The sequence below is a fragment of the Pristis pectinata genome, chromosome 31 (genome assembly GCF_009764475.1).
Source record: "Pristis pectinata isolate sPriPec2 chromosome 31, sPriPec2.1.pri, whole genome shotgun sequence".
Taxonomy (NCBI): Eukaryota; Metazoa; Chordata; class Chondrichthyes; order Rhinopristiformes; family Pristidae; genus Pristis; species Pristis pectinata.
The window spans coordinates 6,857,338-6,881,051 of NC_067435.1; the positions used below are offsets into that span (position 1 = coordinate 6,857,338).

Consider the following 23,714-nt stretch of genomic DNA (forward strand, 5'->3'; position numbering starts at 1 on the left):
CGGTGAGGGATTGAATGTTTAAGATGGTGTCTAGGGTGCCAATCAAGTGGGCTGCTTTATACTGTAATGGTGTTGTGTTCTTGAGAGTTTTTGGTGCTGCACTCAGCCAGGCAAGGGGAGAGAATTGCATCACATTCCTGGTTTGTGACTTGTAGATGGCTAAAATGGCCTTGGGGGGGGGGGGGGGGAGGGGAGGGGGTGGTGGATGGTCTCAAGAGGTGCATCTCTCACCACAGTATACCCAGGTCTCTGATCTGCTCTTGTAGCTAAGGTACTTGTGTAGCTGGTCCAGTTGAGTTTCTGGTCAATGGTGACGCACAGGATATTGATGGTGAGGGACTCGGTGATAGTAATGCCATTGAATGTGAGGGCTAAATTGTTGGAGATGTTCAATGCCTGGCATCTTTGTGGTATGAATGTTACTTATCAGCCCAAGCTCTATGTTGTCTAGTCTTGCTGCATACAGGCATAGGCTGCTTCATTTGTCAAGGATTTGTAAATGGAATTGAACATTATGCAGTCATCAGCAAATATCCCTGCTTCTGACTTTGTGTTGGATTGGGGTGGGGGGGTGAAATAGTTGAAGATGGTTGTGTCCGGGTCTCTGCCCTGAGGAGCTCCTGCAGTGATATCCTGGGGTTGGATGAATGAACTCCAACAAATACAAAGCTGTGTGAGGTATGACCAATGAATGGATTGTTTTCCTTTTGCCTGTTGATTTAGTTATACAGGGCATCTTGATGCTACCGTGATATTGAGGGCAGCCAATCTCACTTAACCTATGGAATTCAGCTCTTTGGTCCATGTTTTGTCCAAGGCTGTGATGAGATCTGGAGCCAAGTTGTCCTGGCAAAATCCAAACTCTGCCTCAGTGAATTGGCTATTAGTAAGTGCTGCCTGATGGCATTGTTGATGACAGCATCCATCACTTTGCTGCTAATTGAGGATAGATGGATTGGGTGGTAATTAGCAGGATTAGATTTGTTCACACCAAGTTCCTAGCACCCAGGTTCCTGACACAGCAGTGCATTAGCAACAAAGAGGGCAATGTTTGCACTAGGTTCTCAGCACAGCAGTATTTTCAGTATCAAAGTCAAAGTCGAGTTTATTGCCACATGCACAAGTACACGTATGCACAGGTGCAATGAAAAGGTCGATACATACTGGAGATTACATCTATATCTGTCAGTGTAATATATAAACACCACCTCATTTAGCACTGATTCCATTAGCATTCTTGTTCATGGGAATGCATCCTGAGTGCTAAGCAAGGTATCAGTTAAGACTCGTATGGACACCTTAGTGGGAGTTTTGAAGTGGATGAACATGTTGTAAATGCATAGTGGTTTTAATTAGGAATTTTAACTTTCATATAGATTGGGAAAAGCATATTAGCTCATATCGGAAAGAAAATTTTAGGATGTTCAAACAGCATTTTGCTTGTGTTCTAATATATGGGGTGCTGGGGCTGGCAATATTAGATTTGGTGCTGAATATTGTGCCAGATTTAGTTAATAGACTAATAGTGCTTGAATGTCTATCGAATAGTAGTTATAATATGATATAGTTTTAGAAAGGGAGAAACACAAAACAGTGGGAAATTACTAGAATCTAAAATTAAATTAGAGTGACAGAACATTTTGAAATCTTTCAGTTGGTCAGAAGGAGCCAGCATGAATCTGTAAAGGGGAGGTCATGCCTGATGGACCTGAACCTTTTTGAAGAGGTCACTAAAGAAGTGAACAGTGGAATCTAAATGGATGCTATTTATAGGAACTTCTAGAACCCATTTAATGAAGTTGTTCAAAGTAAGTTGGCCAAAACTGAAGCTCTTGGAATTGGTGGCAAGTTATTGCTCTGCTTATGAAAATGGTGAGTGCAGGAGACAGTGTAGATATAATGCCAGATACTGAAACAGGAAGGAAAATGGACAAGGCACAGGATCAGCACAGATCTTATTGAAAAGGAGAGCAAATTCTACAGGAGCCATTTAATATCCTTTTGTTTCTACTTATGTTCTTATGCTTTCATGTGTAATAAACTTCAAGGGTAATTACTGATGGGGAACACACTTGGGCACTGCCACATTTTGTAAATGGAAAAATAATGTGACTGAGATCAGCACTCGGCAGCTTGTTAAACTGATGCAAACCCCACAACAAGTACAGTGATAACCTTTGCCTGTTTCACCCATTTATAACCACATATGTTTTACCCTAACCACAAGGACAGGCCACAGGGTTGTCAAAGAATGATGCATTTTAGAAGGCAGCTATTCACCCATTGAATCTGGGCTGGATCTTTGAATGAACTATCCAATTAGATGCACTCTCACAATCTTGCCTCATATCATAGTAATTATTTTTTCCTTTAAATATTTATCCCATTTCCTTGTGCAAGTAACTATTGAATCTGCTTCCACCAATTCAGGCAGTATGTTTCAGATGTATTCATGTTGACCTCATCTCTTGACATTCTTTCCCAATCATTTTAAACATGTATCCTCTGGTTATTCATCCCTCTGCTTTACTTATTGTATTGAAACCATTCATGATTTTAAAAGTCTCCATCAAATCTTGTCTTATCTGGAGGAAGCTCTGCACAATTTGCATTGAGTAAGATGGTGAATTTTTTTTCTCCCTTTATAGTCTCTCCCCATACCATCTATATACTTGATAGACTTGTGAAGCTCTTTCTTGGTTAGCAAGTTTTTAAGTGGAACTTCACAAGACATCAACACATTAGATTCTAAGAAATACGGAGGACTGTTGAATTGCCAGAGGTGCTTCCTATTATTGGGATGTTAGACAAATCTTCTTAGGATATTCAGATGAAAGCTATAAATCATGGATGTATTACAGGTTTGTTTTTTTTTAAAAGGGTGAAATCAAAATGTATGCAAGGGTCTTTATTCATCATGTTAAACTTATTAGGAAATGGAACAGGATATAGATCATTCAGCCCCTCAAGTCCATTCTGCTAATCAATAAAGTCGTAACTAATCTGTACCATAGCAAATTACCTGCCTTGACTTTGTTATCATTAGTACCGTTAACTAATAAAAGTGTATCAATCCCAGGTTTGATAATTTCAACTGACTCCAAACTCAACAGATTTTTGGAGAACAATTCCTTTTGCGAAGAAGTATTTCCTTACATCAGCCATGAATGCTTTAGTTCTAAATTTAAGTTATGATCCCTTGTTCTAGACCCTCCCACAAGAGGAAATAGTTTCAACAAATCCTTTCATTATCTTAGATACATCAATTAAATCATCCCTTGATGTATACTTAAGGGAACACAAACCCAGCATAAGCAATTACCACTTTTATCCCCAACAGCATTCGGTCCCCAGATCAAAGACTATAGGGTGCAGCTGCAGAAGATATTACGGTCTGGAAATATTATATCAAAGTTGAAATAATGCTGTCATTGGGGTGCAATAGGGAGAATCCTGTCAGGATAAGAATATATACAATGCAAGAGATGAGATTTAAAATGGACCCACCTCCAGAAAGGTAGCTGTCAGACTGGGCAGATTGCAATGGTTTTTTGTCATTCCAATCTAGAATATTTGGATGGCTGCCACTCTTGTCCTTATTCCTACAGTAAAAACATGCCAGTAAATATAAGGTGGCTTTGTTAGTTAACCCTTCTACCTTATCAAACAATTCGCACGGTAGAATACAACTGGCATTTTAGAAGAACATCCATTTCTATAGTGCTTTCATGACCTTAAAACTTTCTATAATACATTTCGAGTGCTGTAATGTGATAATCATGACAGCTGTGGATTCTCACAGAGCTGATTTATTTCTCCGTTTCAGCATACCAGCAGACCAACCTGGCAATGGGTGACAAAGTAGGCAATGCAGCAGTCCCTCAGTACTGCATTGGAAACCTCTGTATTAATGTTTAGTGGGGCTCCAATTAAAAACTTCTTGGCCAAGAAGGGGCTTTGCTGCTATTTCAAGTGTGCAAATAGTGTGAGGAGAGACAACAAGGGAGGAAATAATCATCAGCTTACTCAATACTAATCATGTTGTACCTCCTACAGAGAAGATAAGATTTGATAGAGGCTTTTAAAACCATGAATGGTTTTGATAGAGTAAACTAGAAGAAATTGTTTCCAGTGGCAGAGGGGTGGGTTGCCAGAGGAGACATGTTTGAAATAATTGTGGAAAAAAACCCACAGGGGAAGTGAGGCAAACAATTTTTCTGCAATGAGTTGTGATCTGACATGCGTTGCCTGAAAAGGTGGTGGATGCAGATTCAGTGGCAACTTTCATGCATGTTAAGGGTGAAAAATTGCAGGGAAGCTTGTGAGAGTGGGACTAATTGAATAGTGCATTGATAGTCTGTGCTGGCTCATTGAAAGGAGCCTTCCAAGCTTGGACTGCTTTACAGCTAAACCTAATATTGCCTCCTCCCAACGTCTGACTTTCCAGCAGGCTCATTAGCCTGCTAGAGATCTCTGGCTGATTTATTCCCTTCCTTTTCAAGAGATAACGAATAAAGATGTAGACTGTTTTCTAAATGGAGAGAGAGGATTCAGAAATCAAAGGTGCAAAGGGACTTGGGAGTTCTAGTTCAGGATTCCTTAAGGTTAGCTTGCAGGTTGAGTCAGTAGTTAAGAAGGTAAATGCAATGTTAGCATTCATTTTGAGAGGACTAGAACATAAAAGTAGGTATGTATTGCTGAAGCTTTATAAGGTGTTGGTCAGAGTGCATTTGGAATATTGTGAGCAATTGAGTCTTGTATCTAAGGAAAGATGTGCTGGCCCTGGAGAGGGTCCAGAGGAGGTTCACAATGATCCCAGGAATGAAAGGCTTGACAATACGAGGAGCATTTGATGTCTCTGGGCCTGTACTCGATGGAGTTCAGAAGGATGAGGGGGGAATCTCAATGAAACCTACCAGATACTGAAAGGCCTGGATAGAGTGGATTAGAGAGAATGTTCTCATTAGCAGGAATGTCTAGAATCCAAGGGCATACCCTTTAATACTGAGATGAGGAGGAATTTCTTCAGCCATGGAATTAGTTGACGCAGAGCTGTGGAGACCAAGTCATTGAGTGTATTTAAGGTAGAGATTGATAGGTTTTTGTTTGGAAAGGGGGTTGTGTTGTGGGGAGAAGGCAAGAGAATGGGGTTGAGAAAAATATCAGCCATGATTGAATAGCAGAACAGACTTGATTAGCCGAATGGCCTAATTTTGCTCCTAATATCTTATGGGATCTCAAGGGATATCCCTGCTTCTGCTAGGATTAGCACATTAAAAATGTCCCAAGGCACTTTACAGGACTGTTATCAACAAAACTTGATACAGAGCCTTATAAAGAGCAATCGGGTAATGTGACCAAAAGAGGAAGAGGAAGATAGCTGGCCCGAGAAATTTAGGGCCTAGGCAGCTAAAAACATGACAGCCATTGGTGGAATGATTAAAATTGGATATTTGAAGGAAGCCAGACCATGGAGGGATTTGAAGACAATGATAAGATTTCTAAATTCAGGTACAGACAAACTTGAAATTAATGTAGGTCAGTGAGCTCAGGGAATGAGTGAATGGCACATGAGATATATCAGCAGAGTTTCAATGAGCTCATGTTTATGGAGTATGGAAGATGACTGGCTTGGCATTAGGCCATCAGGGAGCTTAACTCGTTAATCGAACCAAATAATTAATTACCTCAAAAGATTGCCATCCACTGCAAGCTGATCCAAAGATACTCCTTCGGATAGATTTAAGCTGAATCTTTTATTTTGGTCAGTGCCTTTGGCTGCCTGTTGTCCATGTTGTGATCTTTCACCCAATGCTTCTCGATATTTTTCCTCTATGCACCTCAAGGGTACAGTGCGGTTTAATGGATGAAAGATTATTGCTCCACTTTTCTCTGAAATTGGCCTGCGGTTCCCCACGTAGAATCGCACCAGTGCTGGGAGGTTATCAAAGCTCTCCTGTTCAAACTGGTACAGTACTCGGGTGTAGGTCTCCTTACGTCGTAGGACCACACGGATGATCTTGAAATGGAGAGGCTCGTGTTTCCAGGTGCAGCTCAGTACATAGTCTCCTGGACTGGAACGAGACTCTCGGATGAGGAAATCTCCATCTCTCTTGATTAGTGCCTCTGCTTCCTAAATTAACAAAGAGGAGAATCAGCCTTCATCTGGTATTCTTCAACTAATGTTAAATTTTTTTTGACCTTTCAGATTTTTCTAGGATGAAAGGTTTCAGGCTTGGGATTAGAGCATTTTCCTACTTCAAACACCCGAGGTCAACTGATCAACTGAAGTCCATGATCAACATCTGATCCTGCTGCTACATGACTTAATGAAATATATTCTTAGAAGAGTTCCACAGAGGCCAAGGAAAAGGATTCCTTGAAGCGCTCCAGGATAATAAGATGTGAAGCAGTTGGCACTATTTCATGACCATCAATTAACCCTGCACTGCTGCTCTTCGGTTCTTTGATTTTCCAGGCACCTGCCATTTTGATGGCATAGTAGTTCCTGACTGCAGTCTGTTGATAACAAGAGCATAATTCCCAGTTGGCCACTGATATCTAATCAATCATTGGAACCTTAACCCTCTGGTATTTCCTGTTGAAATACTGGTCTTACCATTTCCTTCTCTATATTTAAGTGCTTTGAAAAGCACTTCTCTCAGTTTCTCACTCTTTCCATTAAAAGTTTCTCCCCACTGTGAATTTTTCACTTTTTTTTAAGGCTCTGGGGCATTTTCTCTTGTATTAGAAGTGGTGTATGTTGTTGCCTTAATAGATGGAGGTGCAACCCAAGCAGCTCATAAGGTGAAACTAAAGGGTCCCTGGTTAGTCAGTGTGGGAAATAGGTATGTCAAGTTTGTGGTGTATTGGATCCACCATTTGGTTTAGATTGGAGCAGTTTATTAGAATCCATGCAGGTTCTTCTATATGTAATCCATTCTTTATCTAGGACCTAAGGTTCTTTGCTCTAGCTATCATTTGATCTCCGAGCCAAATTAATGGGGAAAAAAAAACCCAAAACCTCCTTGCAGAGATAACTGGTTAGAATTTTAGTGCACCCTTATTGGAGTGCTAGACGGATGTAGCATATCGGTGTTTTTGTCATTGCTGAAACTTTCACTTATTGTGGGTGTTGCATGTTTTTGCAAAATATGCCTTCAACCCCCTTTCAAAGGCTGGGTTTGTGGCTGGGGAGGCAGTGGCGATGGTTAGTGAATACAGTCCAAGAGATCCCGTACCATGGCCAGTATTTAGAGAGGGCGGTGGTGTGGCTTTGATATCCTGCAGTTTGAAAGAAGAAGGGGGATTGTTGAGGGAACAGCATTATTGATATTGTGATTAGCAGGGGATGGTCATGGGGAAAGAAGAGATTCAAGACCAAAGGAATCAAGGAGGAGCTTAAGGGAAATCTGGGAAATGAAGAATCAATGGGGCAGGGAGGGGAAGGAATCCAGTAGTGTCAGAATCAAAGGGAAAGTGGAGGTCAATAAGAAGAATCAATGTGGGGAGAGGGTGTGTTCAAGGTCAAATAGAATCAATGGGTAGCAGGGATGGAGGGGGAAGGGTAGAATAAGGTACTCAAAATCATTGGGCATGGGCTTCTGGGATTGGCAGAAACAATTGGATAAATCAGAGTTCAGCAGATTCAATACAGAAAGGGAAATATGACCTGGTAGATTCAGTGGGCTGGGAAATTGCAGACCAACAGAATGGTTGAAGTTGAGATTGGGGGGTGGAGCTGGGACTCGTGTTGGGAGATCAAAGTAAGGATTGGCGCAATGTGGCTGTGAGCCTGAAGGATAAGTAATTGGCAGATGGCTGCACTGTAGTATTAAAACCTACTTGTCCTGGCAATACTCAACAATGGGTGGCCCCAGTACAATGTGACCCAATTTCCCCTTCAATGTTCCTATAGGAGTGATGCACAGGGAATGACATCATTCTTTGTGTCACTGATGTAGAACTTCCGACAGTCCAAAGGTGACTGATGCCATGAAATTTTTGGAGTGGCACAAAATATCCGGGAAGCAGTTATTAGCATTTTTAACAAAAATTTTTTCAATTGCACAATACTGTATATAAAAAAAAACAGCATTTGCAACTAACTTCAAGGAAATTTAACTGTATATTGTGAGTTATGAAAATGATGGTTTTCAGGTGGTATATTAAGCACAAGTTTTAACCTCATGGTTCACAGATATAGGATGAAATGGACAGAGATTTCCAACCTGTCGTGGGATAGGACCATGGAACCAGGCATGGCTACGGAGATCATCGGTGTTCAGTTTTAGTTCCTCCTCCAGCTCCTTCGTTAATGGATCTTTCACAGAGGCCATTATAAGTTATCAGTATCCAACTGAAAAAAATAGGATTAGTAAGTTCAGTGCCAAGTTATTTCTTGTACCAAACAGTCAGATCTCCAAATCAGACTGTCCATTATCTCTGATGTGTTGATGGTTGTGTTAGCAGTCTCAGGGCTCCAAGTTGGATGATTTTGTGTCCAAATCTCACTTCAGAGACTTCAGCACAAAATCGAGGGCAACACCCAACACTAGTAATAGGGGAAGTTCTCCATTTTTGGTGCCACTTCTTGGATGAGGCATTAAATTGAACCCTGCTTCTTTTCTTACAGTTAATTACAGTATCTTATGGCAGCATTTGAAAAAGAGCAGTTGATCCTGGTGTGCTGGCAAATACTTACTCCTCATTCAACAACACCAAAATAGATAATTGATGATGGTTTTATCACAATTTATAGAAGCTTGATGTGTGCAAATTGATTGCTCTATTTCTTAGATGGCAGTATTGACCACCAATACTACTTTGACTACAAAACTCTGTGGTGCCCTGACTTAGTAAAAAAAAAATGCCTTAGAACTCAAGCCTTTCTTTACTCATAGAGGTTATGATTTTTGGAATGTTTATTCTGTATCACCCTCAAAGAGCTCTCCTAAGCAATAGGGACATGAAATACTGTATATTTTAAAACCTCCGTAGAAGGCTACAGTGAAATGCAATAGGCCTCAACAACTTAATGGAGGCTCATTGAGGAGAAACGTCTTCTGTTCCTTGTGCTAAATCTATTTGAGAATACCAGCCTGCCCCTGATATTCAGTTCTCCCAGGAGCTGAATACAATCAGCAGATGATAATCTTGTAACCATTTGATCACGGTGGCCAAAGATAAATTACTCTCAGATGCCTCAGGGGAAAAATAATCAGTGTGCAAAATTGTGCAGCCCCAACCTACTAAGATCTGGTAATGAGGGGGTTCCAATTTCCTTGTTTATAATTTCTCTGCTTTTTTTTGTTTAAAATTAATGAAGACAAAATGTAGCCCTGACCTGGGGGACACAAATGTAACCATTCAGTCTAAATTGGAAATTCAGAACAAATAGAAATGTCGAATGAGGGCGTTTTCATTCAGTGTCGTTTAACTACATGACTCATTTGTTACTGTGTTAACTAAATTCAACCTCTCACACAGAATAAAAATTACTATCCCCAACAGTAACCTTACCTGATGAATGGCATACTCAAGGATAGCTAGCAATCTTGCCTCTCTCCTCATTAGGTTATTGGTTCAAGGTACATCCTAGGATAGCATACCAGTACTGTAACAAGGGAGTGCTGCACATGTGTCATCTATCAGATGAGATGTGAAGGCAAAGAAATGTTTGTTCTCTCAGATGGGTGTGAAAGATCCCCACACCATAATTTATAGGAGGAGCAGGACGTAATCTGTGACATGTGATTGCACTGAAAACAGTGCTGAAGAGATTTATAGGAATGTTACCAGGATTGGAAAAGTTTAGCTATAAGGATAGGCTGGAGACATGCTCTTTGAAATAGAGGAAGGCAATAGGAGACTTAAGATGTATAGATGGAATAAACAGGAAAGATTACACTTCCTGGTTAAGGGGCCAAAAATTAGGAGGAAAACATTTAAAGTAAATGATTGAAGAATGAGTGGAGGAATGAGCGAACATCTATTTATCCAGAGGGTGTAGGGGTCTTGAATTTGCACCCTAAAAGACAGATATAGGCATAAATCCTCATTACATTTAAAACATGTGTGGGCATGTCCTTGAGGAGCCAATGATTTGCAGGGCCTTGGATCAGGTGCTGGAACTTGGAATTAGGAAATGCAGATCTTTTTAATTGGAATAGATGAAATGGGCCAAGCAACCTTCTTCCTGATTTTCTATGAATCTTTAACATCTTGGCCTATGTTTATCCAATATCATTAAAAGCAGATTACCTGCATGTTATTACATTGGTATTTGTGGGATCTTGCTTGACAAAAAATTGGCTACTGTGAACAATGACTGCACTTCCAAGGCTACAGCATTTACTTTATTGACTACAATGTCCTGAGGGGTGAATGATGCTGTATAAAGACATCTTTCTTATTGATGCTGGGTCAGTGAAAACCAACAGGATCTTGATAGTCTGCTCCATGAGGATCATGGCTGAAAACTAGTGGCAGAGTCATGAGCTAGGGGACGTTGGTACAAAATAAGGGCTGGTCATTTAAAACTGAGGTGTGTATAAATTTTTTCTATCAGAGGGTAATAAATCTCCAGAATTCCCTGCACCCTGGGGGAGGTGGAGACTTGATCATTGGATATATTTTTTGAAAGATTGAGGAATTGTGGGATATGGGGAACTGGCACAGAAAAGGAGTTGAGGCCAGTACATATCAGTCATAATCATATTGAATGGTGGAGCAGGCTTGAGGGATCTGGTGACCTACACCTATTTTCTTGTTCTTGTGAAAATGGCAAAGTAGTGCTTCTAAAAGACGGGGTTCAAATGTGATTTATAACAATTCCTCCATCAGAAATTTTGCTGACAGTGCAAGGAATTAATAAAGAACACATTCAGAAGTTAGAATTATTATGGCACAGAAGGCCATTTGATCCATTGAGACTATGCTGGTTCTTTATCAAGGCATCCAGTCAGTCTCAGTCCCTGTTCTTTCACACAGACCTGCAAATTATTTCCCCTCAGGTTTTTTCCCCTATCTCTTTCGAAAGCTGTGTTTCAACCACTCTTATAGGTAGCGAGTTATAGATCATAACCACAGTTTAAAAAAAAATTCCTCACATTCCCTTTCATCCACAGATCCTTCATATCCTTTGTCCATCCCTTTAAATCTATGTCCTCAGTCCATCCATCAATGAGAACAATTTCTCTCTATTCTTCTTACATAAAACCATTCAAGTTAATTATATAGGTTAATGTTCCTTCTAAAAACTTCTTTCCATTTTGAAGGAAATAAAATTACTTCTCTCATGGCTCCAGTAGCCTGAACACGCTGGTACTGGTTTGTACAAGTCTGGCACAACTCTCCTTGTTAATACAGAATAAAACTTCAACCACTTCATCAATCACATTCCACACATTTTTCACTCAAAGTCTCAGTTTCTGTGCCACAAGGAACCACCGATTAGTAGCTTTTGCCTACCTTTTACGTTCTTTGCTCCTATTTTGGTCTGTTAACCATAAGGTACAGCCATATAGGTTAGTGGTTTTATTCAGAAGTGGAAGAACACCTCAACATAGCCCAGGGGAGCCGCACCTCCAGGGAAAACTATTAGCCGGAAAGGTACAAGGGGTCCGAAGATTGCTGATAGGTAAGCTCATACAGGTTGGCAGGAGTACTACCTCAGTGATGCAGCAACGTCAATCATTTTCTAATACAACTGCTTAACAAATAAAGTGACAAGTCTGATTCTGTTTAGTGTTACCACTTTACTGAGCTTTTGAGAGTCACAGTACCCCTACAAAATGTGGCATATCCCATTGCTGTACTCCACCCTTTAGTTTAGAGTCGAGGACACTTTGACAGCAAATCTACGTAACTCTAATGCATATCATTCAGTCCAGTAAGTGGAGAGATTGTGCAAACAGTGCCCTTCCCTCTTGCAGATTACCAACCGCAGGGTTTGCCCGGCAATTAAAAAAAATAAATATCCATGTTCAGAGCAACCCCCAGAGAAATAAAATCAGAGGAGTATTAAAACAATATGCATTGTTCATTGTAAAAAAAAATTACAGATGTTTAAAAAATAGTGCTTATTGGACTGACAAGGCCATTGGAACCAAAGAATTCGGAGTTACATAGCATGGAAACAGGCTCTTTGGCCCAATGTCCCTGCCAACATATCTGTGCTAATCCCATTTGCCTGTGTTTGGCCAATATCCCTCTAAGCCGTTCCTATCCAGGTACCTCTCCAAATGTCTTTTAAATGTTGTAATTGTACCTGCCTCGACTACCATCTCTGGCAGCTCGTTCCATATACCCACGCTCCTCAGATCCCGTCTAAATCTTTTCCTCACACCTTAACCCTATGCTTTCTAGCTTTAGACTCCCTTCCCCAAGACTGGTTTCAGAACTATAAGAGGTCATACCTTTCAGGAAAGATTGAACAGGCTGGGCTTATAGGAAAGAGCAGGTTATAAAGATTTGATAGCAATTACGGTAGGGTTTGATAGGGCAGAAATAGAGAAAATTCCATAAGGGGAAGAGCAGAACTAGGGGCCATAAGATTAAGATTATCAATAATACTTGCAATAGAGAATGCAGCAAAAAAAAAAGTCTTCCAGCCAGAGAGAAGGGTGAGAATATGCAACTAATTATTGTGAAGAATAATTGAGGCAAATACCACCGATGCATTTGAATCTAGATAAAGACGTGAGGATGGAAGGATAGAGGGATAAGTTGAGATAAAAAAGGGTGGGAGAAGGTTTATAAAGGGCCTATACATGAATATTGACTAAATAGTGTTTCTCTGATGTATGATCAATGTAATTCTATGTTACTCATGCAGAGGGAATGCAGAATTTCTGATGATAACCGATTTGAATTTTCTTCCTGCAACTCACTCTGCAGTCATCCAGTTCAGGATATCTGTGAACAAAAAGTGATGAGATTAGGGAAGCAGGATTGTTCTCAAAGAGGAGAATAAGGGGAGATTTAATAGAATAATCCAAAATTTGAGGGGTTTGATAGATAGAGAAAAGCTGTTTCTATCGTAAGAAGGGCTGTTAATCAAAGAACACAGATTTAAGGCAATTCTCAAACAAAAAATGGGGTGTGAGAAATTGTTTTATATAATGTTTTTTTATGAGGGTTATTTAATGTTTGAAAGAGTGCTGGAAGCAATTTAAATAGCATTTTTCAAAAAGCGTTGGACTAATGCATAGCTGAATGTGCTGTAAGGCTCATTCATTCTATGAAAGTTTTACAGTTTACTTCAGCCCACTAATGCAAGGTTTTATTCAATTAATGATCTCTGAAGCAAGTATTAGATGGTATTAAGTAATTATGATGCAGAGTTCAATGTACTGAGGCTGGAACTACCTGCTTCACAAAGAGATGACAGGCTTTATTACACTTGTCCAGTACATCATCTTAACAAAGGTCTGCCTTTCTTTCAAGCTGTTGATTATATTGCTAGAATTCATTTTAAATTCTAATTCCCAGTAATAGTCATAGCTGACAAGGCTGGCTGAACTCTGCTTGAGAAACCCAACATTTAATGGCTATCCCTATTTACCTTTGAGTAGGTAGTGTGAGTCACCTTCTTGAAGTATTTAGTTCTGTGTTGGAGGAACTCACAATAGTGGGCCTTCTTCTCTTAGATACAGCTGAGAGGTTTGTTGGGACACGCCAGATGATTCTTACATAATGGTGTGAGACTGGAGTCATCTATTGGCCCAGATCACAGGATGCAGGCTGCATCATAAAGAACTGCAATGCTCCACTGAACTTATCTCCTCATTCCTCGACTCTATCCTGTCTCCCCTTATCCAGTCCCTTCCCACCTACATCTGGGGACACCTTGCATGCCCTCCACCAGTCCTGATGCAGGAATTCGACCTGAAACATCAATAATTCTTTTCCTCCCACAGATGCTGCTCAACCCGAGTTCCTCCAGAAGATTGTTTGTTGTTCCAGATTCCAGCATCAGCAGTCTCTTGTGTCTCCATTGCAATTAACCATTTTGGGTTTTATACGATAATTTGACAGAGGTGTGGTCATTATTTTATTTCCAAGTTGCCATAGAGGTATTAAACACACATCACCAGAGTATTACTGAGGAATTACACAGTTCTACTTATACAGCCAAACAGCAATTAAAAATAAAAATGTTTTCTTTTCTACTTAAGTGTGTCTTCCCCTTCATAATTGACAGGGCTCTCAATCATGTCTGTTCCATTTCCCACAATTCTGCTCTCCACCCCCCACCCCCCACCCCCTCACCTTCCACCCCACCAGCCTCCACATTCAATGCACCTTGTCTACCATTTATGCAACTGAACGCCACCATTGGACACATCTTCCCCTTCCCTCCTCTTTCAGGATTATGAAGGGGCCATTTTGCAACTTCCAAATTCACTCTTCCCTCTATACCAAGACTCACTTTTCTTCTCATGGCATTTTCCCTCGCAATCTGCCCTTTTATTTCTTCCCTTCTCCTATCTGGGGATCCAAACATTCTTCCAGGTGACTCACTTGTACTCCCAATTTAGTGTACAGCATTTGGTGCACACAGTGTGATCTCCTCTACACTGGAGAACCCAAACACAGATTAGGTGACCACTTTATGGAATACACCTTTGTTTAATCCACAAAGGTAATTCTGTCACTTTAATTCTCCATCCCATTCCCCCACTAATCGCTTTATCTTTGGCCTCATACACTCCTCCAATAAAATGTAAGCTTGAAAAACAATATCTGATCTTTTGACCATGCACATTAAAGCCCTCAGGGTTCATCACTGAATTCAACAATTTCAGATAATCACCATTTCCACTTTGCATCAGGACTGGGTAGTCCTGATAAAAGGTTGTCTATCTGTAACATTTACTCAGCTTTTCTCTCTTTACAGATGCTGTCTGACTTGCCAGGTATTTTCACCACTCCCTTTTACTCTTTTAACTTTCTCGCTAAGATTTCCAGCATCTCTATTTGTTTGCTTTTTGTACCCCATTATTGATTGTTTTGATGTCATGAAAGTCTCAGCAGCTGTGATTAGACCCTCTTTGATTTACTGAACACCAGGATCTGGCAAAGTTGGATATCAATAACTGTTCAATAAAACAAGAGACTGGTAATGTGTTATACAAAGAGATGCTAAGGTCCTCAACCCATATTTTTTCTAAAATTGACCTTAAAAATACCTTTGAGATGCAGCACCCTAATAAGGGGCTATTGCCACTCTTGGCATGATGAAGAATGTTGTCATGTCAATTCACTGAGTCTATTCACTCTTTCTTAGAAACTATTGGCAACATGTCAGGATGTAAGAGCATCTGTTGATTAATAATATTGATACAGTTGACAAAGATTTATTATCACTCGTCCTCCAGCACACCACACCACTCAAATTAACATCCAGCAGATCCAGCAGTTATGGGAAGGCAACCTTTAATACCATCAACATCAACAGGGAAGAGCTGTGCAGCTTGGATGAAAGCAGAAAAAAATGGTTGTCATCCAAATGTCACCTTTTCCTGCCATCCTCAATTTACCCTGGCACCTGCTCATCCTGGTTTAAGCACAACGTAGCAATGCTTCCCTATTGAGTATGCTGATGTGATACCAATTCACATAAACCAGAAATGTCATTGGATTGGCTTAACTGATGCAATTTGTAGCAGTGGTGAATATGCTTTCAACTCAACCCAGTGTCCCTGGGATAGGAATGGAATAAAATAGGAGTGTTCCTGGAACTGACTGTCACCTTGCAAGATGAGTGCAGAGTGGATTTGTGGTGAAGCCCATAATGGTTTAATAGCTAGACAATATTCACCGTCCAGGTTCACAAAAAAATAGGATAAACATATAGGATAATAACTAAGAATTTAGCCCTTCTGCCATTCTAGCCTGTTCCAATAACAAAGACCACGTTTTCACTGGGTCAAAGTCAAAGAACATCATGAGAATATCAACAATACAAGGACTGCTATGTTTAAGATGAGGATCTCACCACCATCCTCTCAAGGACAATCAGGAATAACTAATAAAATCTGAATGTGCCAGCATCTCCTCATTTGAATAATTTCTGTTCAGAAAGAACAGGTGCCAAAATAGAGTAGAAATAGGGACAGCTCTAGTCAACTCTCTCCTTAAAGGTACTCACATTCTTACTTCCTTTTCAATAGAAGTACTCTCGAATAAACTCAAGAAGATGCCAATGTGATGAGTGTCAGATACTCTCTAAAGTGCTAGACGTCTTCATATGACAGAGATTATTTTGAAATCTACTACGAAAGTCAAAGGTTACTTAATGTGTGTTAAAAGATTTGAGGAATTTCAGAATTTCCATACAATGGTCAAAAGACTATGAGGCTAACAGGATGATCTATTGTATGTGCATGTTTCCATCCACTGGACTCTCATACCATGCAGCAGTACTGGACAGCTTGATGGGTAGGCAGTGATGTTTATAATCTGTGGAGAGTTTGCATTAAGGTTCAAAATGTCACCATCTATCATCCATGTTCCAGTCAAAACCAAGTGACCAATCTAATCATTTTCAACATTGGAAAAGGTAAGGCCATTTAGTTTCTCAAACCTGTTTTATCATTCAATGAGATCACAGCCAATTTGTATCTGACTTGTCTTCACTCCATATCCTTCTATATACTTGTCTAGCAGAAATCTATCATTCTCACAGATAAAATAATTAATAGAGCTAGCATTGTCAGCTTTTGTTTTAAGTGGAATACTTCCATACTTCTACCACTTTATGATAAGGACCATTTCATATTAATTTTCTGAGTTTGTCTTAGCCATGGAAAATATTCTCTCTGTCAATTTCCTTCAATATCTTAAAAATCAAACCTTAACCTTCCAGGAAATATGTCCAGTTTATGTACTCCACAATCTAACTTTTGGATACCCGGTAATATTATGGAGAATTCATCTTTTAAAACCAATATATTGTTTCAATCATGCAAATTGTACATATTATCCAGATCTAGTCTAGCTAGGGCTCTGTACAGCGGCAGAAAATGTCCTTCCCTTTATATTCTAGTCTTCTGGTCATAACAGTTTGATCATTTTTTGTACTTGGCTGCTACATTTTGGTGACCGCACAGGGTTATGGAACCAGGGTTGCATCCAGGATTGTGAGCCTGTTCTTGACCCACTCTTCTTTTAGGCCATAGTCCAGTCCCTTCTCACTTATATTCACAACACCTCTGATGCCCTCTGACACTTCGACAGTTTCCCTGGTCCCAAACGGCTCATCTTTACCATGTATGTGCAATCTCTCTACACTTCATACGCACACCAGGGCATTCTGAGGGCCCTCTACATCTTTAAACAGAGACCCAACCAGTTTCCCTCCACCAACACACTCATTTGCCTGGCTGAACTCATCTTCACATTGATCAACTTCTCCTTCAACTCCACTCACTTTTTCCAGATGAAAGCTATGGGAACTCACATGGGTCCAAGCTATTGCCTTTCTTTCAATGCATCATAATTTCAATCCTACTTATAATCCCTCTCTCACCTGTTTATCTGGTGCATTAACAACTGCATTGGCACTGTCTGGGCATTCATACAGAAGTCAAAAATGTAATGACTTTTGCTGCAAGTTTCCACTCTGCTTTCATTTTAACATAGACCATCACTGAATCTTCCCTCCCCTTTCTGAATCCCCATCTCCATCTCAAGGGATAGGTTAGAGACAAACATCAATTACAAATGTACTAACTCTCACACTTATCTCGACTATATTTCCTCCTGCCTTGCCTTCTGTAAGGTCTCCAATCCATTCTCCCAGTTCCTCCATCTCTATTGTTTCTACTCCAACAATGAGAATTTCCACACAGTTATCTCTGAGACACCTTTCTTCATCTTATTGTGTGGTTTCCCCTCAACCAGAGTTGAAATAGGCCTTGGCCACATCTCATCTATTTCCTGCACCTCTGCTCTCAGCCTCTCTCTCTTCTCAACAGAGCAAGGACAGAGTTCCCATGGTCTTCACTTTCTATCCCACCAGTCGCTACATTCAACAGATCATCCATTGCAATTTCCTCCACCTTCAATGCATTTCCACTATGAGACAAATCCCCCTCCACTCTCAGCATTTCAAAGGGGCCGTTCCCTTTGCAACTCCCTGGTTTGCTGCCCTGTCACCACTAACCACTTCCCTTCTCATGGCACTTTCCCATGCAACTGCAGCAGGTGCAACATCTGTTCTTTTATTTCTTTCCTTCCCACCATTCAAACATTCCTTCCAGATGAAGCAGTGATCTAATTGAACTTCTTCCAAGCTTAATGTACTGCATTCAGTGCTCACAATGTGGTTTCTTCTATACCAAAAACAGATTTGGTGATTGCTTTGCAGAGCACCTGCATTCATTTCACAGGGGTGACTCTGAGCTTCCTGTTCCCTGCCACTTCTGTTCTCTACCCCACTCCCACTCTGATCTATCTGTGGCCTCCTGCACTGTTGTAAAGACCCAATGTAAACTTGAGGAACAATACCTCATCTTCTGTGTGAGTACATTGCAGCCTTCTGGATTCATTATCAAATCCTACAATTTATTTTCTCACTTTCTCTGTATCAGAATTGGCCAGTTCTGCTGTAGGTCATCTATCTGTAACATTAGCTTAGTTTTTCTCTCTTCACTAGTGCTGCCTGACCTGCTGAGCATTTCCTACATCTCTGCTTTTCACAGCTTTTACTTTCCTTTGTTCTCTCTCTCTCTCTCTCTAACAACCTTCATTTCATAGATTTTTTTTGTCTCTTTCTTCATGTCCTCACTCATTAACTTCCCACATTAGGTATCAACCAGATGACTTCATCTACAGTTTATACCCAGGCCTCACCATATCAGAGATAATCCCTTTGTCCTATCCATCCCTCCCTTACCCTCTCTGCAAATTAAAGTTAACTTGTATTCTCTCTCTCTTCGTTCTCACAAAAGGTCTTTGACCTGAAACATTAACTTTGTTTCTCTTTCCACAGATGCCCATCTGACCTGCTGAGTATTTCCAATATTTTCTAATTTTTTAATTTCAGATGTCGTGCATCTGCAGTTTTTTGAGTTTTATATATTGATAGCTCAAGCTGCTTATTGGAAACAACTGACTCCAGTGAAGCCGATGAAATATTCACAGAAGTCCACACTGCTAAAACCTCCCCTCCCATAAGCAGTTTTTTTTTCAATATTTTCCACCTGCCCAACATGTGACTGCTTATTGTGCCCCAGTGAGCTGGCACAGATCTAGCCTTTACTGGAATACTGTATACTGTGCTGAGTTTCCAACCAAATGAAGGATATGTTAACCTTGGACAGAGTGCAACCCAGAATATTATCAGGGCTGCAAGGGTTAAGTGCTAAGGAGAAATTATGGAATCTGTGCTTGCATTCCTTTGAAGATTAAGGGTACATTGGATGGTATAATGCTCCTGTCCCTGTAATACAAGTCTTCCTTCAACTTACTATAATCAATATTGTTGTGATCCACCACGTAATTAATAGAATATAGCAGGATTTTGTTTGTTACCGATTTTATTTCCATTCTGCTGTTAATGTGTTTGAAGCAAAGCCAAGCATACATCTCCCAGTTAGGCAGGAGTGTGGGAAAGTGTACACCAGAGATGTCTCTGTGGAGTATGTGTCAATGTAGTCCTAACGCCCCCCCCCCCCCCCCCCCCCCCCCCCCCCCATCTCTACTGTTGAAACAGTGATGCTATCATGGATGCCTGAACAACTGGGTTTTGGCTTTGGAAAGGCAACAGTTACGCAATAATGTATTTTGAAAAATCAGCATTGAATTTATAACCTTAGGTTTTCAAAACAATCTAGTAACATAAAAGAAACTATTTGAGGAAAGCTTATCAACGTCTTAAGGAATTGCAAAAAAGAGAACAATCTGCATTTATACAGCACCTGTCATATCACCCCAAAAAATGTAATAGGTAACAAAGTATTTTTGAAAAATAGTCAATTAAGTAATTAGGGAAACTTGGTATAGCCAATTTGTGCACAGCAAGCTCCCACAGACAGCAATATGATACATATGGTTTTTTTAAGATATTCTATATTGATTGAGGGGGAAATACAGGTTTGGAAAACAAAGAAAAATTAATTCCATAGGATTTTTTTCACCAACTGATGCCTCAGATGGGCATTGAAATGACATCTCATTTTTAAGAATTATTGCGTCAACTATAATTACGCCTCAGTCAAATGCTTTACTAGCCCATTTTAGAGGACAGTTTATAGTTAACCACATTGATGTGGATCAAATACAGGCCAAACAAAGTAAGAACAACATACTTCTTCACTAGAACATTTGTAAGTCAAGTGGGCTTTAATGATAATCTGGTAATTCTATGTTTGCAATTCCAAATTTAGTTAACTGAATTTAAATACACCACCTTCAATGGTGAGGTTTGAACTTTTATGTCTAGACCTTCTGTTGCTGGATGCTAGCCTAGAACCTTAACTATGATACTATCATATCCCCTGAAAGATGGCACCAAGGTTTTAAATATCATAGAGAGGATATGCAGGCACTTTCCCATCTAGTAAAATAACTCTCATTTCATTTTTATTTTGTTGTAAGCAGCAATACTGATGACTGCACCATGCTTTAGCAAACATACTATTTCTCAGTGAGTTACTTTCATGATAGTTTGGGGCTGAAATCAGTTGCTTTGCTGTCCAACAACATAACTGAGTTAGGTTTTAGCATCTGTTCAGAGTAGACGTGTCAATACATTACCCCACATACCATTCATAGCTGGCTCAAAGGAATTCCATGAAAACAGCCAAATGATCAAACAGGCAAGTCTAAACTAGGTAAGAATAAACCAGACATGGTTAAAATGTGCCTTAATATAGTTAAAGGGTCTGATTGTAGCTGGCAAGACTTCCTGGATGTACTGTATTCCGGACATTAAGCCTTTATTAGGGATTGTTTAACTTTTTCACTTCTTCACTAATTACTAAGGGAAAGGTGGCAGCCTGGACCATGAAAAGTTATTTGAACAAGATTGAACGCCAGAGGCCAGTAAATGTGAGTACAAAATAAGAAAGTCATAAAGTAAGTATTATCAATATTTCACTCTAATGCATTGAATCATCAAGGAAGTTGAGGTACTGAAAATAGAAAGGAAAAAAGATTTCACTGTTTCATTTGGTGTAACAACTTGCATTTGTACTTGGTTGTTTCAAACAAAATGTCAACAGGCAATTAAAGCCTTTTCAAATCTCTTTACTTCACTAGACAATGGCTCAAGAAACAGAAAATAACAGAACTATAACAAATGAACAGAAATAGAAGGTTCAATCTCTGATTTGACTGAAGTTAGCAGCACACGGGGAGCTCTATCTGGCATGAGTGCTTCTTGAATTAGAGGATGGTTTCCCAAGCCTGAGGCCTAATTTTCACATTATTGCAAAGTCTCAGCAATACAAAAACATCATTTGGCTTAACAGAGCCATGCATGCCTATTATATGAATTATAAGATGCTTTATTTAACATTAATGAACATTAGCATTGTTTCCTGATTGATTCTGAGAAAATTACAATTGGTGGTATAGCTATAATAAATAGAACTAAGAATATCTTTAGAGCAATTCCTGTAAGCCACAGAGATGTAACTTCAAAGTACAGAGTGGAACTTGAATGGGTAACCCAGGGCACTATTTTGGTTTGATTGTAGGCTCATTAACCAAGAATATTATCAAATCCAGGATGAGGTACTTAATCTTGAGTCCAAAAGTACTTGATCTTGCATCATCTGTAGTTGATACTAGTAGCAGAATGAAGGGCAATGAATGAAATACCTCTGTCAGTTACTTTATCGGTCATTTAAAGTGTTACAAATTCACTGATTACTTTAGATACTTTCAATTCACTTTGCCTTTGCCTTTCCCAAGCAAACAATGCAGTCTGGGGAAGTCATTCCTTACCCCTGAATGCCAAATGTGGGAACCTTTGTTCTGTACAAAGCCCCAGGAGCAGAAGAAATTCCATCCAAGATATTAAAACATGACGGAAAAGTATTTCTGGCACCAATTCATGATCTCATTTCCCTCATATGAGAATACTAGAGCATGCAAGAGAACCTTAGAGATGTCATAATTATAACCATCTTCAGGAAATTAAATGTCTGATTATGGTCATTTTAGTGGGGTCTCCCGGTATCTGCCGTGTGAAAGTCCTCACAAGGATCATCCTCAACTGCCTTCTCTCAGTGGCTGAAAAGTTCCTCCTAGAGTCATAATGCGATTTCCATCAAGAGATACTATGAACATGTTGCTGCATGTGAAAGATCAATGAAAAATGCATAGGGCAGCTCCAAAAATACATAGTACATTATCTTTATCATATAAGCAACTGACACTGTCCCAAAGATGGATGATGGAGAATCGTCCTAAAATTCATTACCATTCTACATCTGCTACACAATCAAGCTGTGATCCTAACAAACCGGTCCATCACATACTCAATACTAGTGTAGACAAGGATCAAGCAAACCTGGATCATCACATCAACACATTAACTTCCTGTCTGAAATGCTGCACCTCACCTCCAACAAGCTTCCAACTGGAGTGGAGTTGGTCTAAAGTTGGACTGGGAAACTCTTCAATTTTTATTGCCTCTACTTCAGAATCAATATAACCCCAACCTTAGAAAACAAGCTCCACGTTATTGATTTCTTCACTAAAGTATATGAAAGAATGGTCTTCACATAAAACATCCAGAAGACAAAGGTCCTCTATCAACCTTCTTTTGCTACAGAGCACTGCTCCCTATGATAATCAATAACCACAAGTGACCAGAGCCTTGCTGCTGAGGGTATTGGCCTGGAAAAGTTCATCAACATTGTTTCACCTCTCCTGCCAAATGTTTTTAAGGATCATGTGGACATAATATTGGCAGTAATTCTCCAGAACTTGAAACCATCAATTATTTTTCTTATCTCAGGACCATCATCGAAGCTCAAGGTTCTCATTGTCATCCCAAATGCCCCTGCATTTTTTCAAGGCAACTTGAAAACATCTTTGAATGAAGGCAGATATTGACAACGAAATTTACCTCCTCCATTGCGGCAGCCTGCCTTTGGCTAAGGATGAACAAAAGTCAAAACCTGAAGCACCTAGTCTATGGATCCATAGTGATCATTGTTGCTTTGGAGTCAATCACAACCTACAGTAGACACCTCAAGTTTTGGAGAATTACTGCCAATATTATGTCCACAAAATCCTACAAAACATTTGGCAGGAGAGGTGAAGCAATGTTGATGAACTTTCCCAGGCCAATACCCTCAGCAGCAAGGCTCTGGTCACTTGCAGCCACCTCCATTGGATGAGGTGGATTGTTGGTATGCCTGGCACCAGATCCCAACATAATTATTCTACATGGAGCTCCATGTCACAGGCAGACATTTCCAGGAAGGCAGAGAAAGTGCCTCAAATGTGTTCTCAAATTCACTTGAAAAAATGTAATCTTCTCTCTGACTAACAGGAATCCTTGCTCAAAATGGAGGAACATTTGGGATGGCACTGAGAACTCTCAGTTTGAATGATGGGAGGTCACAGAAGCTGTGTGCAAACAGCAGAAGCGAACAACATCCCAAACTACCCACTCATCTTCTGCTCCACTTGTGGTAGAATCTGCAGATCCTGCATAGAAACCTTAGCCTCTTCAAAATATCCAAAAC

At 40.0% G+C, this 23,714-nt stretch overlaps 1 protein-coding gene across 2 annotated transcripts in view; it reads right to left on the reverse strand.

Moving 5' to 3' along the window:
* LOC127585056 (breast cancer anti-estrogen resistance protein 3 homolog) overlaps positions 1–11,571 on the reverse strand; it is a 34,811-nt gene extending 23,240 nt beyond the window's left edge. For both annotated transcript variants that reach the window (XM_052042200.1, XM_052042199.1), the window contains exons 1-4: positions 11,473–11,571; positions 8,232–8,359; positions 5,688–6,133; positions 3,508–3,602 (exon numbers count right to left, since the gene is read on the reverse strand). In XM_052042200.1, the coding sequence (XP_051898160.1) occupies positions 3,508–3,602; positions 5,688–6,133; positions 8,232–8,339 (649 nt within the window). In that variant the 5' untranslated portion in view covers positions 8,340–8,359; positions 11,473–11,571. The remainder of the gene's footprint in view (positions 1–3,507; positions 3,603–5,687; positions 6,134–8,231; positions 8,360–11,472) is intronic.
* Between the last annotated feature and the right edge of the window lie 12,143 nt (positions 11,572–23,714).